Source organism: Eleginops maclovinus, chromosome 15 (assembly GCF_036324505.1).
Source record: "Eleginops maclovinus isolate JMC-PN-2008 ecotype Puerto Natales chromosome 15, JC_Emac_rtc_rv5, whole genome shotgun sequence".
Lineage (NCBI taxonomy): Eukaryota > Metazoa > Chordata > Actinopteri > Perciformes > Eleginopidae > Eleginops > Eleginops maclovinus.
Window position 1 is genome coordinate 9,204,862 of NC_086363.1, and position 14,656 is coordinate 9,219,517.

Here is a 14,656-nt window from a genome sequence, read left to right on the forward strand (position 1 = left end):
ATGCCAAATAATTGGGATGATTTTTTATGTTTTGGCCACTGTAACAGTAAAACCAGTTGGGTGTTAAAAGAAAAGCCTGTTAAATCAAGACTTGAATTTACTCCAGACTTATTTTGTTGGATAAATAAGACCAAGACACTCAGACTAGACCTTTATTCTGATGAGAAATGTGACCCAGTTGTAATGACTAAATACAGGATACAGGCATATGTGGAAGTGGACCTGTATCTGTGTACAATTCTGGCTGCATCAAAGTAGACTTCAGTATCAAACAGGTTCAGCAGAGTGATTGAAACAAGGGAGAAAAGAAGAAAGCATTGACCAGTCTCACCTAAAAAGAAAATCATTATAAAAATGAAGACATTGTCTCAGTCTTATAAAATATACATAATAAACAGCATTTGAGAACTTACTAGGTTTTTTTATAATGTAGCATACAAACATTTCTGCTGGTGAAGCTTTTGGTTGCCAGGGATTTCAAATGGAAACCAGTTATCGTCTCACTGGCTGATGCAGCACAAGTGCATGCTGGGTTGATGCACCTGCATAAACATCGTGATGAGTTCAGTAGCTTTGTGCTCATGGTCTAGTTCAAATTTACAGCAAACACATGATGTTGTTCTATTGATACAAGGCACTTTCCAGGTACATGGAGGCACTGCTTTTCTAAGGAAACTAGCATACACAAAGTTTGGCTTTAATCTGGTCATCGTTACACATTTCTATAAATATTATTCAGTATTGGATTTAGACATGACACTGGGAGTTGCTTTGATTCATTCCCCCTACACAATCCAAAACAACAGCAGAACTTAAAATGTCCTTTTCTATGCCAACTTTGGTTTACTACAATTTATTTGTGTGCATGTCTCTTAATAAACTCGCTTCCTGTCCTTACTTTTAAGAACACAGAAAACTACAATATGGGCGAGCACACACACACACACACACACACACACACACACACACACACACACACACACACACACACACACACACACACACACACTTTTCCAAATTCTAAGTATTTTGTACACTGTTTTATGATTGCACAGATGTTAAGCCCACATTTATGTTTATGTTCAGGCTCAAGACTTACATTCTTCACTCAGATGCTGTGACTGCATAGACAGAAAGGAAGTGAAACAGTCATCAGTAGCATGTTACCATATTTCTTCATTAATTCTTTACCACTGTGAGCCACAATAATTATACAAAAATCATTCCCCTCAATTATTGGAAATATAAAATACTTAACTGCAAGGCCAGTGGATATCACAGTAAAATGGTACAGTAGTTTAAGGCTTTAATTTGTAGTATTTTATGTCAGTAATTAAAAAGTGGCACCATCGATAAAACTCACTTATTTTGTCTTCAAGGAAGTAAAAGCTTAAGTAATAAGGACAAACTTCATGTGTTCATGGCTTTACAACAACATCTCAATACCGGTTTCGTCCAGAACTACAGAGACAAGCAAGAATTTGGTTCAGCGGATGATGGTACACAGGTGAGAAGGGAAGGGTATCAAATGTAATGTGGCTCCTATTTAAATCCCTCCCAAGCACTTTCTGACACAATCCCTCTGCTCATCCTGCTGATGCCAGCCAGCTTGACTTTGGCACGGTCTGTCCACCTGACAGCAGCGGTTGAATCCTTGGTGTCCGACAGATTAGCATAGCGGGAGGAGTCCTCCTCCAGACCCCGGCCCGCCCAGGAGGCCAGCTCCAACGGTAGGCCTAGAGAGTCGGGGAAGGACACCGGCGAGTCCCCTTTCTGGCTCTTGTCCTCTGGGACGTCATCGGTCACAGTCTCATTTAAGTTCTCCAGGTGAGGCGGCTCCCAACCCTCCATCTTCTCCAGTTTTTTAGTTGGGGAGATCTGCCTCATTGTCATGGTAACGCTCTCCCAGAAGCAGTGGCCCTTCTCTGGCTTGTCCTTCTTTTCCTTCTCCTTCTCATCGTCCTTATTCTTCTTGTGAGACCTTAAGAAAAAATAGAAGAGAGAGGAGCACAAAGTTAAAAAGATGCCGTTGCACAAAATTCCAGTTGACCAGCGAAGGCCTAAGAGGCAAATACGTAACAAAATAAAAGTCCAATGGAAAAGCTAATGGCCACAAAGTGAAGCTGACAGTGAGGGAGCATCATGTTCGAGCCTCTTTATTTATATCACCATTTTCTGGTTTGAATAAGTATTTATGCTGATTACTTTTAAATATGTGGATAAAATGTTGTTTTTTAACACAGCAGAAAGCATTTTCAATAAGACTTTAAATATTGATCTCCAGATTTTTTCTCACTTGCATCTCTGGGCTTCTGTTTGACCCCTTACATCTATAGTATAAACAGGAGCAACTGGGTGGGGTACTACATTGTTAAACTGGAGAAAGGAACTTTCCCCTTACAGCCATTATATAGGAATGCCCGGTTGTATGTCGCATCGGCTGATTAATTAATGTTTTCCTCTTCATGTAGTTCTACTGTGGTCTGAAAGTTAATATTTGCTGGTGAATGAAATTCTTTCTCACATCTAACCGTATTAGGATGGTTGATTCATACTATATTCCCCCTTATTATTGTTAATAACTACTACTACTATACTATTTAATGCATTTCCTTGTGATGAAAAAAACACGTCTTCATCAAACATGTAAATACACTGAGGACACATGGAGTGACATGTGTAATGTCAAAGTTTTTGAGTGTGTTAACTCACCCTCTGCGGTCGGTAAGTTTTACTCCTGTCAACAAGAAGTGCTCGTCATCTTTAGAGGAGAACATCTTCTTCTCCCTCCTCTCTTTCTTGGACATGATCTTCTTCACCTTGGCCTCCTGACAGAAACCGGCAGACAAAAAGAGCATTTGATTTTCAATTGCAGAGCTGAAATGATTACCCGCATCTGTTGCAAGTTAACTTGTTATCTCTGCTCCCTGTTTGTGGGTGATTTATATTTTCCAAAGAGGCTGAAGTCCATTTCTCAGAATTTTAGAAAAGTAGCCCTATTTTCACTTTGATGAATATGACTTTTTTTCAAATACACTTCATTGACTCAGAGCTAATAAATATGTTTGCTGTCAAATCTAAATCCTCCACGCATCTTTCATGCATTTTTAAGTCCATCTTATTAGGTTAAGAGAGGGTAATCTGTATCACACAGGAAGAATTGCAAATGTTTTTTTAATGTGTAAAGTGGTATCAATTCCCTATGCAATGTTTGGCAAGAAAGCAAATACACATTATCCCCCAAACTCATCATTATTTAAGGTCAATTGACCACACCATGCAACCTTCTTTTTCTGTTGTACAAGAACCTTAATAAATACAGAGAGCGTGAATGGCATTGACCGGGCAGAAACAAACGGCACATTCCAGTGGGAGACCCTCCACTCCCCCGGTCTCCCCCGTCACATCAGAATTCCTCGTTGCCCTTGCTGCTTTCCACCAAGCACAGATACCGCCCTCCTCAGCGATTATGGAAAAAACTTTTGGCTCTGTTTCTCTCCTTGCTTGGGAAGAATTCCCAATGTCAACTGTCAAGGCCATAACGTTTACTCCTACTCTTATCCGTGCCTGCATTCGCTTTACCGTTGTCAAAACATTCTCATAACTCATAACCATGTTTAATGGAAGCACCTGACCTTGTGACCTCTAAATTGCCTCTATTGTCTCTATATATTGCCTATTGAGAAGGTGGTCAATTCAAACAACACACAGGATGTGACAGCAACTACAAGCAAACAACTAGCTGGACATGAAAGGGGAACACCTACAATCTGTTAGTTACTACACACTGCACAAGCTCTACATTTAATCTAACACACACTCCTGAGATTACTCATGATCTCTTTATTCAAAGCTATGTGACATTTGATGGAGTTGTTAGCACTGTGGTATTTCATTAGGAGACAGGCACTGTTGCTGATAAACGGAGAATGTAATCCTCATTCACCTCTCATCAACATGAACTTGCCAGAGGGCGATAATGCTGCCAATTTCTAGGAGTTTATTATCAAGAAAAATATGCTCTCAGATATTTCAACACCCCTTGTCTCTTTCTCTCTCTCTCTCTTCTCGCTCTGCTTCTTGTTTCCTGTGTGCCGTCAAGTGTAAACTGTATCAGATTTGCTGTATCTCGAGCTTTGCAGTAACAAAATCCAGAGGAGCCAAAACAGATTGAATGTATCAGTGTGTAGATGCGTGTGTGCATGAACAGTCTCTAAAATGCATTTGTGTATATGCGTGCATGCATGTGTGCACATATATAGGCCGGCCTATTCACTGTTCTCTTCAGCGTTAACCTCCGCGCCCTTAAGATCCAAAGCGGCTCTGTGCCCAGTAATCTCTCCGACCAAAAAGTAGGTAAACCGAGCAGCTCACTGAGGCTAGCTGTGTGGGGGAGCTTTACCTACAGCTCCACGGCTGGCAGAACAATAGAGCTCTTATTGGACCAAATTCCTCCATTCATATCCCAGAGATGGAAGCTGGGAGATTAAAGAGGCATTTGAATTTGGAAATACTGCTAATTGTGGTTTTTCAGACACAATACAAGACATCAGGTCATCAGAGATTACTTAAATGCCTTAGCTTGGGGTATTAGCACCATGTACTTTTAATGGGTTCTGATCCATCCAAAGCTTTTGTTGTTTGATATCATTATTTCCATATCGGTCTGCCATATGATCTGTATTACAACAACTTTTAAGGGCCTATGTAGATCAAATAAAAGAATGTGGAGGCAGAGGATTGGGTCATTTTCAAAGAAACAAAAAAAAGTATTCTGAAATTTGAATGAAATTGTCAAATATTCAATTGCATTTTTGAGGTTTTTTCTCATATTTACAATTGTATAGGAGTGAATAGATGTATTATCATTAGTCTACATAGTAACCCTAGATCACAAACCAGCATCCAGCAAATTCTCCCTTTTGAGAAGCAGTAATCAGCCATTTTTTGTATAGTTGCTTGCTAAATGACGTGAGTAAGTAGGTACACTTATTAACAATGTTGCTAAAAGGTTGTTTGAGTAAGGGTAACAAATTCTCTCAACCAATTAAACCACCTGGCCTCACTTAGAAATAACTTTTATCTTGATTCTTTAATCTGTAACAAAACCAACCCGTCTTAAAACGACAGGTTGTGGTTAAGTGCCAGATAGGCTATCTGTTCCTTTAGTTTGCTTTAAAACATAAAAAATATATGTTTATCTGAGGAATTAAGAATGTTTTGCGAGTACCGCCTGAGGAATTTAGAAGGAAAACATAATCAGCCTTTAACAGTGAAAGGTAACCTCCACTTCCATGACTCCATGTCGACTTTGTGTGTCCTAATATGAGCATAAAACAGCCGATGATGGAAGAAGTGTAGCCTTCCATGGTGTCAGAGCAGTCTGAGGCTATTTTCAGCCTTGTTTTTCTTCCACAGTGATTGTTCCCGTCCGAAAGGCCCAGCTCCTAGAAAGAATGCTGCGTTTCCTTCCCTTCTCCAGTCCAGCCACCCGGTCCTCACAAACAGGACAGGTTTTGAAATATGTCCTGTGAACCTAATCACCTACAGTAGCTATACATGCGATAGTCGAGCCAAAGTTCAGAGACAATACATTTTGAGTGTTTGAGGTTTACACCAAAGCTATACACGATCAGAAGAGTTCAGACACGGCCACAGCTTTGAGTAAAGACTTGTTTTCAGTTTCCAAAAAATCACCAGTCAGCTTTTGATGGTTTAGCAATCCTGGATTGGGTTGCAACACCGATCCGTAAATCCACCACTGTGGGTATGAAGTCCTCCCTACATTTTTAGTAATAAATGGTTTCATATTTGGAGTGAACTCAATTAGGATGCACCTTTACAACTTAATTTATTCCTTAGGTAGTGAAGACTCGGGCAACTTGTTAATTGGTTGCTTGTATTTAGCTCTTTCAATTGTAGCCAAGTCAATATTATTTATATTACGCAATATTATAAACCACAAATTGGCCACAGGGGACTTTCAGTGTGTTGTATGCTCAACAATCTGTAGATCAAACAATACACACATTTTATGAGATCATTGTAGCTCGGATGTGTTGTTTAAGTGAAATGAAATTTTAAAATGTCCAGTTTAAATTGCTTTAAAACTTCATTTAAAATAAGCGCCAATCAGCTGTATCTTGGTACATCTCTTTACTAAAATGGTAACCTGTTAGTTAGTTGGCAACCTAACAGCGTAAGTATTTTTAAAGAATATTTCAGTTTGTCGGCAGGAATACAGAAGAAACACTTACGACACTTATATCAGCATATCTCAATCGCTCAGTGAATCTCAAATTGTATTTTTTTCCCCCTTAGGAACTGGCCTTGGCGGAGGTCTGCACTCCAGATGGCCCTGTAGTTTCTAATTTAAACTAAAAGTGAGTGAATTTGTACATACATGATAATCACAGTTGTTTTCTTTCTACCTATGTTTAACTAACCTCGCTAACCTTGCCTTAGGGTTTGTTTACAACTTGTATGATCATCTGACTGCTTTAGTCTCTTGCTGTGTCTCACTCTCTTTTTGATATTGTTGCATCACCTGGTGATTCAAATGTTAATATTCCTGGAAAAGAATGATGGTCAAACTACAAATAGACACAAGTAATAAAAAAAACAAGTCAAAACTATAATGACCTGACTTCACAGTTCCAGGCTATTTAAGGATAACAGTACAAGTGAACATATAATAGCCATAACAATAAACAAGACTGTTTTCCAGAGATAAGCTTAGAGATAAAAGCAGATGACAACTAAAGGCTGGCATGTTTAAAGATAAACACAGCGTCACCTTGCTGCTTTACCTCGGCTGCACCCTGAAACACTCATCTGTGACAATGAGAAAGTGAGCTGCTTTGAGAAAATGAAAAGATATAGATATTTCTGGTTACATGAGACTGATTATTTTAGGGTTACACAATCATAAGTGTGATGTCAAAATTGAATTCTGGTCATTTTGTGTACCTGTTCAGGCATTGTGTGAGAACAACATGTTGGAAATGTGTTTGTTTGATTGGTACCTGTGTGAGTTTAATTTAGAATCAAAAAGTGTTTGTGTGTGATGTCCAAATAGCTGAGGAGTTGTTTACCTTGGAGACTGCAGTGACCGCTTCCTCCTCCTCTTCCTCTCCTTCTATGTCTTTGTCCTGCGACACACACACACAGCAGCAGTGGGTTAACACAAATAGCCACCCCCAAAACACACACACACACACACACACACACACACACACACACACACACACACACACACACACACACACACACACACACACACACACACACACACACACACACACACACACACACACACTTACAACTGTGATGTGTGTGTGTGGAGTGTGTGCAGGCTTTCCTGTCGAAGAGAAGGCAACCTCTTTTTAAGAGGTGTAAAATAAACACGCTGTGTTTGGATGGCAAGATGGAGGGATGGATGGAGAATGAGGGGAAACCACTGAACTCAGAGGGCATATTTAAACAAAGGAGAGAGAAAATAAGGTTTTGACCTATTGCCTCAACAGTACATTACACTATGTGGGTATATAAGTAGAGCTATTTTGGCTCCATTGTGCTTCAATCTCCAGGCTTTTTATTGAGTTTGTCATATAGCCTTTGTATAATATTTATCTGATAGTTTCATTGTGTTTTATTTTGTGTGAAGCATGTTGTAACTTTGCTTTGGTAAGACATGTCCAGTGGTGGAAGAAGTAGATATTTTAATTAAGTAAAAGTAGAAATACTACAGTGTAAAAATACTACATTTCAGAACCATTATAATTACTTGATCAAGATTATTGATGCTTTAATGGGTTCATCACAGCTGGTAAAGGTGGAGCTCATGTTAATGACTTTATATACTGCTGCTCTATAACTTAACCTATAAGTGTATCATCATAGTATATGTATTAGTTTATTTATATGTTGTATTATCTTATAATCTGAACATGTGAAGAAGTATAACATGGAAATACATCAATGGAAGTACCCCAAAATCTTACCTAAGTACAGTACTTGAGCAAATGTACTTCAATATATAACACCACTTGACATGGCTGTATGTATATATTAAATCCATTTTGAGAGATTTTACAGTACGTGATTGACTCGTGCTTTGCCTGTTAAGACATATAACATGACTTGGATTTACTCTGAAAGACTTGAAAACATGAAATCATAAGGGGGGTGGCAAGAAGTCATCAGACATACAGCTGAGCCTGAGATTACTGAAGTCGAGCCAGAATTCCTGTAAAATGATCAAAGCTGTAAGAACTTCTTACGTCTAACAACTCCATGAGAGAGAGAGAGAGAGAGAGAGAGAAACGCTGGTTGGACATGTCTGAACAAAGTCTGCTGGGTCTCCGCCACCTGAGCTGATCAAAGACACACTCTCACACACTCACACACATTGTGATTGCTGACTACTGTTAGAGCGTAAAAGCATTAACAACTTGGAACAGAGGAAAGAGTGATAGAATGGGGGGAGTAGTGTTTCGGGTGGAAGAAACGCTCCTGACTACAGAAAGCAAGAGTTCTGCTCTGGCACCTCAGGGGGCCAGTTTTCTCTGTCTGCCTCTCTTTCCCTCTCAGACTGGGTCTGTGTGCAAGAGTGTAAAGTTCACCTGTGTTGTCTTTTAAAATGCCAGATTACTAGGCAATAAAGACGCACAGTGAATTTTAACACAAAAGTATAAACAGAAGTTTTGAAAGGCCATTGCAACTCAACAATACTCAATCCCACACGTCACAGTCCAAGCCCAGACACTCACAAAATGCTTTTGTCTGATGTAGCCTACTGGTATGTTTGACCAAACACTACGCCACATTTACTTAAAGTATTTTGAAATACATTTGCTTTTCTTTCTTCACAAGAGTTAGATAAGAATGTTGCTACCACTCTCATACCTGTACACTAGAAATGGGGTAAATAGTGGGAAGAAACAGGTTTTACACCAGGAATAACCTAAATGTGCTGATTTTATATATATTCAGTGTTAAACAAACTAGACCAGACGAACACATCTATGTATGGCCCTCTTTAAATCAATAGACGAGTGTCAATAATGGATTTTATTGATTCGTTATTTTCTTTTTCCATTTTGCTATTTGCCAACAGCAGTGAATTAACAACGTGCAGAACGTTTTTAACAAGCATGAGATATCATTACTGTCAGAAATAGCTGTTCCCACCTGTATTCAGTCGTTGTGCTAAGCTGCACGGTGGCTTCATGTTTAACGTAAAGATATGAGAGGTATCAACCTTCTGGTCTAAATCTCTGTTGGAAGAGTAATCATATTTTGAACTTCAAATTATTGCTTCAAAGGTAAAAAAGCTTCAGACAAACGCTTATTTTCTATATCCTGAGGATTTGGTTTAAATTCTCAGATAAAAGAGATCTCAGATTGTATGTGATTTAAACCTTAACCCCTTCAACAGATGATCCACTCAGCTTTACCTTTCTTCTCCTCACCACTAATGATTTATATGTGAGGCCCTCTGAAGTTAATGCTCAGGCCTGATCTGTACTCTCATGATCCCACTTCACAAAGAGTGCTGTGACGGTGGTATTAGGGTGATGTTATTGAAGTATTCAGGTGTGTAAGCGCTTTAAGCCAAAGACAAACAGGCACACGCACCTCCTGCAAGCTCACAGCTGCCTCTTGCAGCCAGTTGAACTACAGTACAGAGTGAAGGCAAGCTGCGGCACAGGGCCTGGTCTGTAGTCGCCCTGGAGCACTGTGGATATTAATTTCCCCCTTTATGCTCTGCCTCTTTTATTATTATCCCTTTATACTTGTCTGTATCTGTCTGTCTGCAGTTTGTCTGTATGTGTGACGCTGATTCATTTTCAACTCATTTGACTGGCACAATATGAAAATAATCTGCTCAGCCATAAAACATAATGGAGATAACAGAAAACAAACACTGTGAAAGTAAGAGGCCTACTGTGTCATTTAATGATTATTAGCAAACATAACATTTTGATCAAGTAATAAAAAACAGCTTTTTCCAAGAGTCAGACAAGTTAAGAGTCAGAATTGTGAGTTGCTGGTTTAACCACCAGGATTAATATGGAGAAAGTAAAAAAGAAAAGAGCAGGACTTGTGGAGCCTTTGAGCCAGTGAGAGCAATTAAACAGATTCACAAGGAAGTTGCATGAGTCATAAAACACGTGTAAGTCATTTTTTAATCAACTTAGCATTTTTTATTTGTTGGTTTCCTTCTGTTCCACAAAACTGTATGTATTTAAGTATTTAACTGTTGATCAGACAAACAACGCATAGGATTGTGTCAACCTGCATTGTTAGAAATTTGATGAGCAGTTGCATTATTGTGTGATATGTAACATGAACAGTGAAGAAACACTTTTTTAAGACACTCAAAATGATTGTAAGTTATATCATAAGTATATTTCGAACCCCTTTCCATTTAAATTTCACTTTTTTGTAGCTTTAATGTTGATCTGTTTTTTTGTTTTATTCAGTCTGACAGCCTGATTGTCTTTGGTGGATCTTAAGAATTTAAAAAAATGCTAAAACATTCATGAACGTGATCATGACGCAAAGATCTTTGACCCTCTCTGGGTGACCATCAGATGGTGATTTGAATAAGGGAAAGTCGAGGCCAGCAAGTCCAGACTATGTTATCATAACTCTTTGGTTTATCCTTTATCACTGCGGGGCTAGATCTGCCTCTTCACTTTGTTTACAACGTTTTATGACCCGACCCCTGACCCATGCATGTACTTTATCGCCATGACGACTCAAGGAGACCTCCCTGATGACTTTCCCAGGAATTCTGAGAGAAGTCCCTGCGCTGATCCCAGACCAGCTCTCATCGTCCTAAGATGATCTGGTGACGACTGCAGAGAGAGACACAAACTGAACTCTGAGCAGCTCTGTGAAGGTAGGGGACACTTGTGTTGGTTCCCAGGGTGGAAGTAAAGAAGTCTAATAAAACCCAGCCAAGGGTCACAGATCTCGACATTATAAAAACAACAGATAAAAAAGGCTGGGAAGTGGTGTTGGTCAATCTTCCCAATTGCCTACATTACACATTTATACATCAAGGGATTGCCTTGGGCTTGAAAGCAGATCGTGGGTAAAATCTGACACGATCCATCACAAGCTCCAAAAACAAATTCTGTGTGATGTTGCTCCTCCTTTTTCGTGATAATTTTATCAGTCAATGTGTTGTTTTACTAAAGATATTCAGGCACTATATCACATGATATTGACGTGTTAATAAACATGCTACTGAATACTTTTATTGAGACTCTCCATTAAACCTTTAATCATAGTATAATCATAATCATAGCTAAGCTAAGAACAAGCTCGATGAAAGCACTTTGTTTTGACTCTTGCAACGCTGTATTATACAACAACACTAAATTGCCCATGAGCCCCTAACCTCAATGGAAAAAAAATCTGAGTGTTTAGCTATAGAATTTACTGTATATCAACAAAAAGCATCGTTAGAGCTCCTTTAAGTAGCATTTAGGACTTTACTAGAAGTCAACATCTAATACTTGTTTCATTTTAATTTCTACTAGAAAACAAATATATGTTCCACAGATTAGAAAGTACAAATCAGATAGGATTTTACAGCAACACGCTGACTAAATAAACACGGCAGCTTTCTATTTCGAATGAGACAGGCCTGCTATGACTTTTGGCCTTTCAGTGTGTGTGTGTGTGTGTGTGTGTGTGTGTGTGTGTGTGTGTGTGTGTGTGTGTGTGTGTGTGTGTGTGTGTGTCTTATCATGGATTCTCCCCTATGCCCCCCCAATACCTTGACAGATCCCAGCTGCTAGCAAGTGCTGATACAGAGGCTCTTAGACCTCACACACCATTGCTCAACTGACTAGAGTGAATTTGCATAAAAAGAGCTTGTGTGTGTTTGTATTCAATTTTACATATTTATTTTTTACAAGTCCTGTCTGACAATCAAAATGTGATATGTAATTAACGTAATCCTTAATGTTAATCCTTGAAAAGTAATGTATCCTATATTCAAAGAAGCACACAGTGGCATGTTTTCCATTTGACTGAATTTTATCTATTTTTAGAGTTTTGCAGTCTTCATGTTAAATATGTTAGGATTGGATTGGCTCTCTCTGGGGAGAAATTTGAGCTACATCTTCTCTGTCACTTCCTCCTCAGCTGGCAGGATAGAAGTTAGAGCACTTGTCTTCTTCAATCTGCTCCACAATCTCCGTTTAGCAGAATCAGGTGTATTTGGGAAATGTAGGAGCTTCAAAGTTGGGTAATGTAGTTGAAATCATTTTTGAGATGGGTAATAAGTTATTTCTACAGTTAATGGATTTAATAGGAATTTCCTTTAAAATAATTTGTGTAAAATTATCCATCTCAACAAATCATTTAAGCTGTTCTAAAATATGATTTGGGGAAACATTGTTGTCACACAATGGGGTTTTCTTTTCACTAAAGCCCTTCGAGCCTCACACTGATATCCTGACATTTAGAAGAAAAGAAAAAAACTAAGAACACTGACAAACGGATTGACTAAATCATAATTTTGCAATTTTCTAACACTATTGTTTGAGGAAAGACACACACACATCATAGGCCTACAGTAAAATTAGTTGTCATTGAGGTGAATTGTTTCAATGTTGTTACCTTGTAGGAGTGATGCTGGTGCCAGGACATGTCGTCTTCCTCTGACGCATAATCCACCAGCACTTTACTCTTGGTTTTCTTAAACATCTCTCCACTTGTCGATGAAACAAGCCGTCTTGGCCAAAAATCTAAGGTTCACCCTGAACAGTTTGGTCCCGTTTTGTCCGTTTAAGGTGGAGGTCGTAGCGACGCACCTCCGAAGCACGTTCCGCTCGTTTGGTTATTTCTCCAGAAACAAATCCAGACGGCTTTCTCGGAAAATCTTATTAATTCATAGAAGTGCCAGGAACCGCAACGATCCAGTTTTTTTCCTCCGTTTTCGCAAACGTTTGGCGTGTGTTTGGTGCGTTTTTACGCAGGCTCGACCACCTGGACCTCAAACCTTCGCTCCTCCCAGTCTTCCCCCTGCTCGGGATCCTTGAAGTTGCCATGGCAGAAGGAGGAAGGGGTCATACGTCTCATCTCCGGCCAATGCAAGCATTGAAATACGCATTCATGCACATTTAATGTAACTTTTTCGTATTCTTTATACTTAAAACACGGAAACGAATATTCGGAAGCTGTTGCCTGATTCTTTTTTTAAATATATGCAAATTGTCTGTTTTATGTTCAAAGTATATACTCTGACCTGAACAGAAGTGGAAGTACATCTGAGTACAATGGGCTCTTATTTACTTGAGTACAATGAGGCAAAACAATTTTAATACTTCTTATATAGTTTTGAGAAAGTATTAAAATGCAGCAGTATGGCACCTGTCAATGTAAATCTTGCTATGCAAAGTAACTATAGCTTTCATATAAAGGCAGTGAAGCACAATATTTACTTGAACAGAAGTATAGAAAATAATACATAAAAAATTGAAATAAAATAAACCTATTACTGTTTGATTATTGATATTACAGTATCAGATAGTACAGTATGTTATTATGTAATTGCCGTGCTTTCAGTATTATCAAAGTGGGATATGTTACCCAAGGAGTTCTTAAAAGATTGTCAGGATATTTAGAGACATGGGCACACAATGAACAACCTAACCTTTGTTTTTTTTAATTAAATCATGAATTATTATTAGTTGATGGATGTATTGTGGTGAGTAATGTTGTTTAAAGGTAATGTCTCTTCACTGTGATCCTCCAAATATTTTAAAATTTCAGGGATTCAATCAAATATTGAGTGAGTTTCGGAGTGCTTTGCATGAAAACTACTGAGGGTTTGATTTCATCTCAACTATTTTAAAGGCCATTTCTGTATTAACTATAGACAAAGATTGTTTGTTGAATAAAATAAATAACATTTCTTTCAGTACTGTTTTTTCCAGTTTGGGGTAGGAAATATAATGTGTTATACAAACAGAGGACAGGACCTTTTATAGATGTTGGTACTGTATTTCAGTCATAATGAAATCTCTCTCTCTCTGAGACCTCTGACGCCAGAGGAAACAAATGACACATTATGCTGCTGGGCTGAAGCTGGCTGCTTAAAATAGGAACAGTTTAGCTCCAGTTAAGACCACTCACCTGATTCAAAGGTTCTTTAATTCCCATTTCAATGTCCACATTATACAGTAAAGTCAGTGGGGAATGTGGGGGATTGTTACATGTGTAAGACCTTACAGGAAAAATGCGGGTAAAAACACAGAAACTGTTTTTGAGAATTTAACATAATTTCTCTGCCCGGAAAATGTTTTGAGACAGCGGTTTTTTCGTCATTCAAGGTGTTATGCAATGTTGCACCCACTTGTGAAATCAGAGTCTGTACTGAAAATAACACCTGGCTCTAAAGTACTGTTTCAGTTTCTGATGTAACATTGTGTGTGTCTGTGTGCACCAAGGTCAATTTGCAATAATGTTCTTTATTGATAACTTTTATATGTTTAAGTGTCAGCTCTTCATTAGCAGCTGACACAAGCAATGACTGGCTGTTAGGACATGTCCACCAACCGACAACAGGAAGGTCAGTGACCTTTGACCTCTCAGGTCATCAGATAGTCCACAGTCCATTTAAAACCCTTTC

The 14,656-nt window shown here is 38.7% G+C and overlaps 1 protein-coding gene across 1 annotated transcript; it reads right to left on the bottom strand.

The window, feature by feature from the left end:
• Positions 1 to 138: 138 nt before the first annotated feature.
• si:ch211-225h24.2 (uncharacterized protein LOC564539 homolog) lies at positions 139 to 13,067 on the bottom strand. The gene is made up of 4 exons (XM_063902777.1): positions 12,643 to 13,067; positions 7,095 to 7,151; positions 2,713 to 2,828; positions 139 to 1,981 (listed from the first exon to the last, which is right to left on the bottom strand). The coding sequence occupies exons 1-4, from the start codon at positions 12,727 to 12,729 to the stop codon at positions 1,543 to 1,545; spliced, it is 699 nt and encodes a 232-aa protein (XP_063758847.1). The 5' UTR covers positions 12,730 to 13,067; the 3' UTR covers positions 139 to 1,542.
• Between the last annotated feature and the right edge of the window lie 1,589 nt (positions 13,068 to 14,656).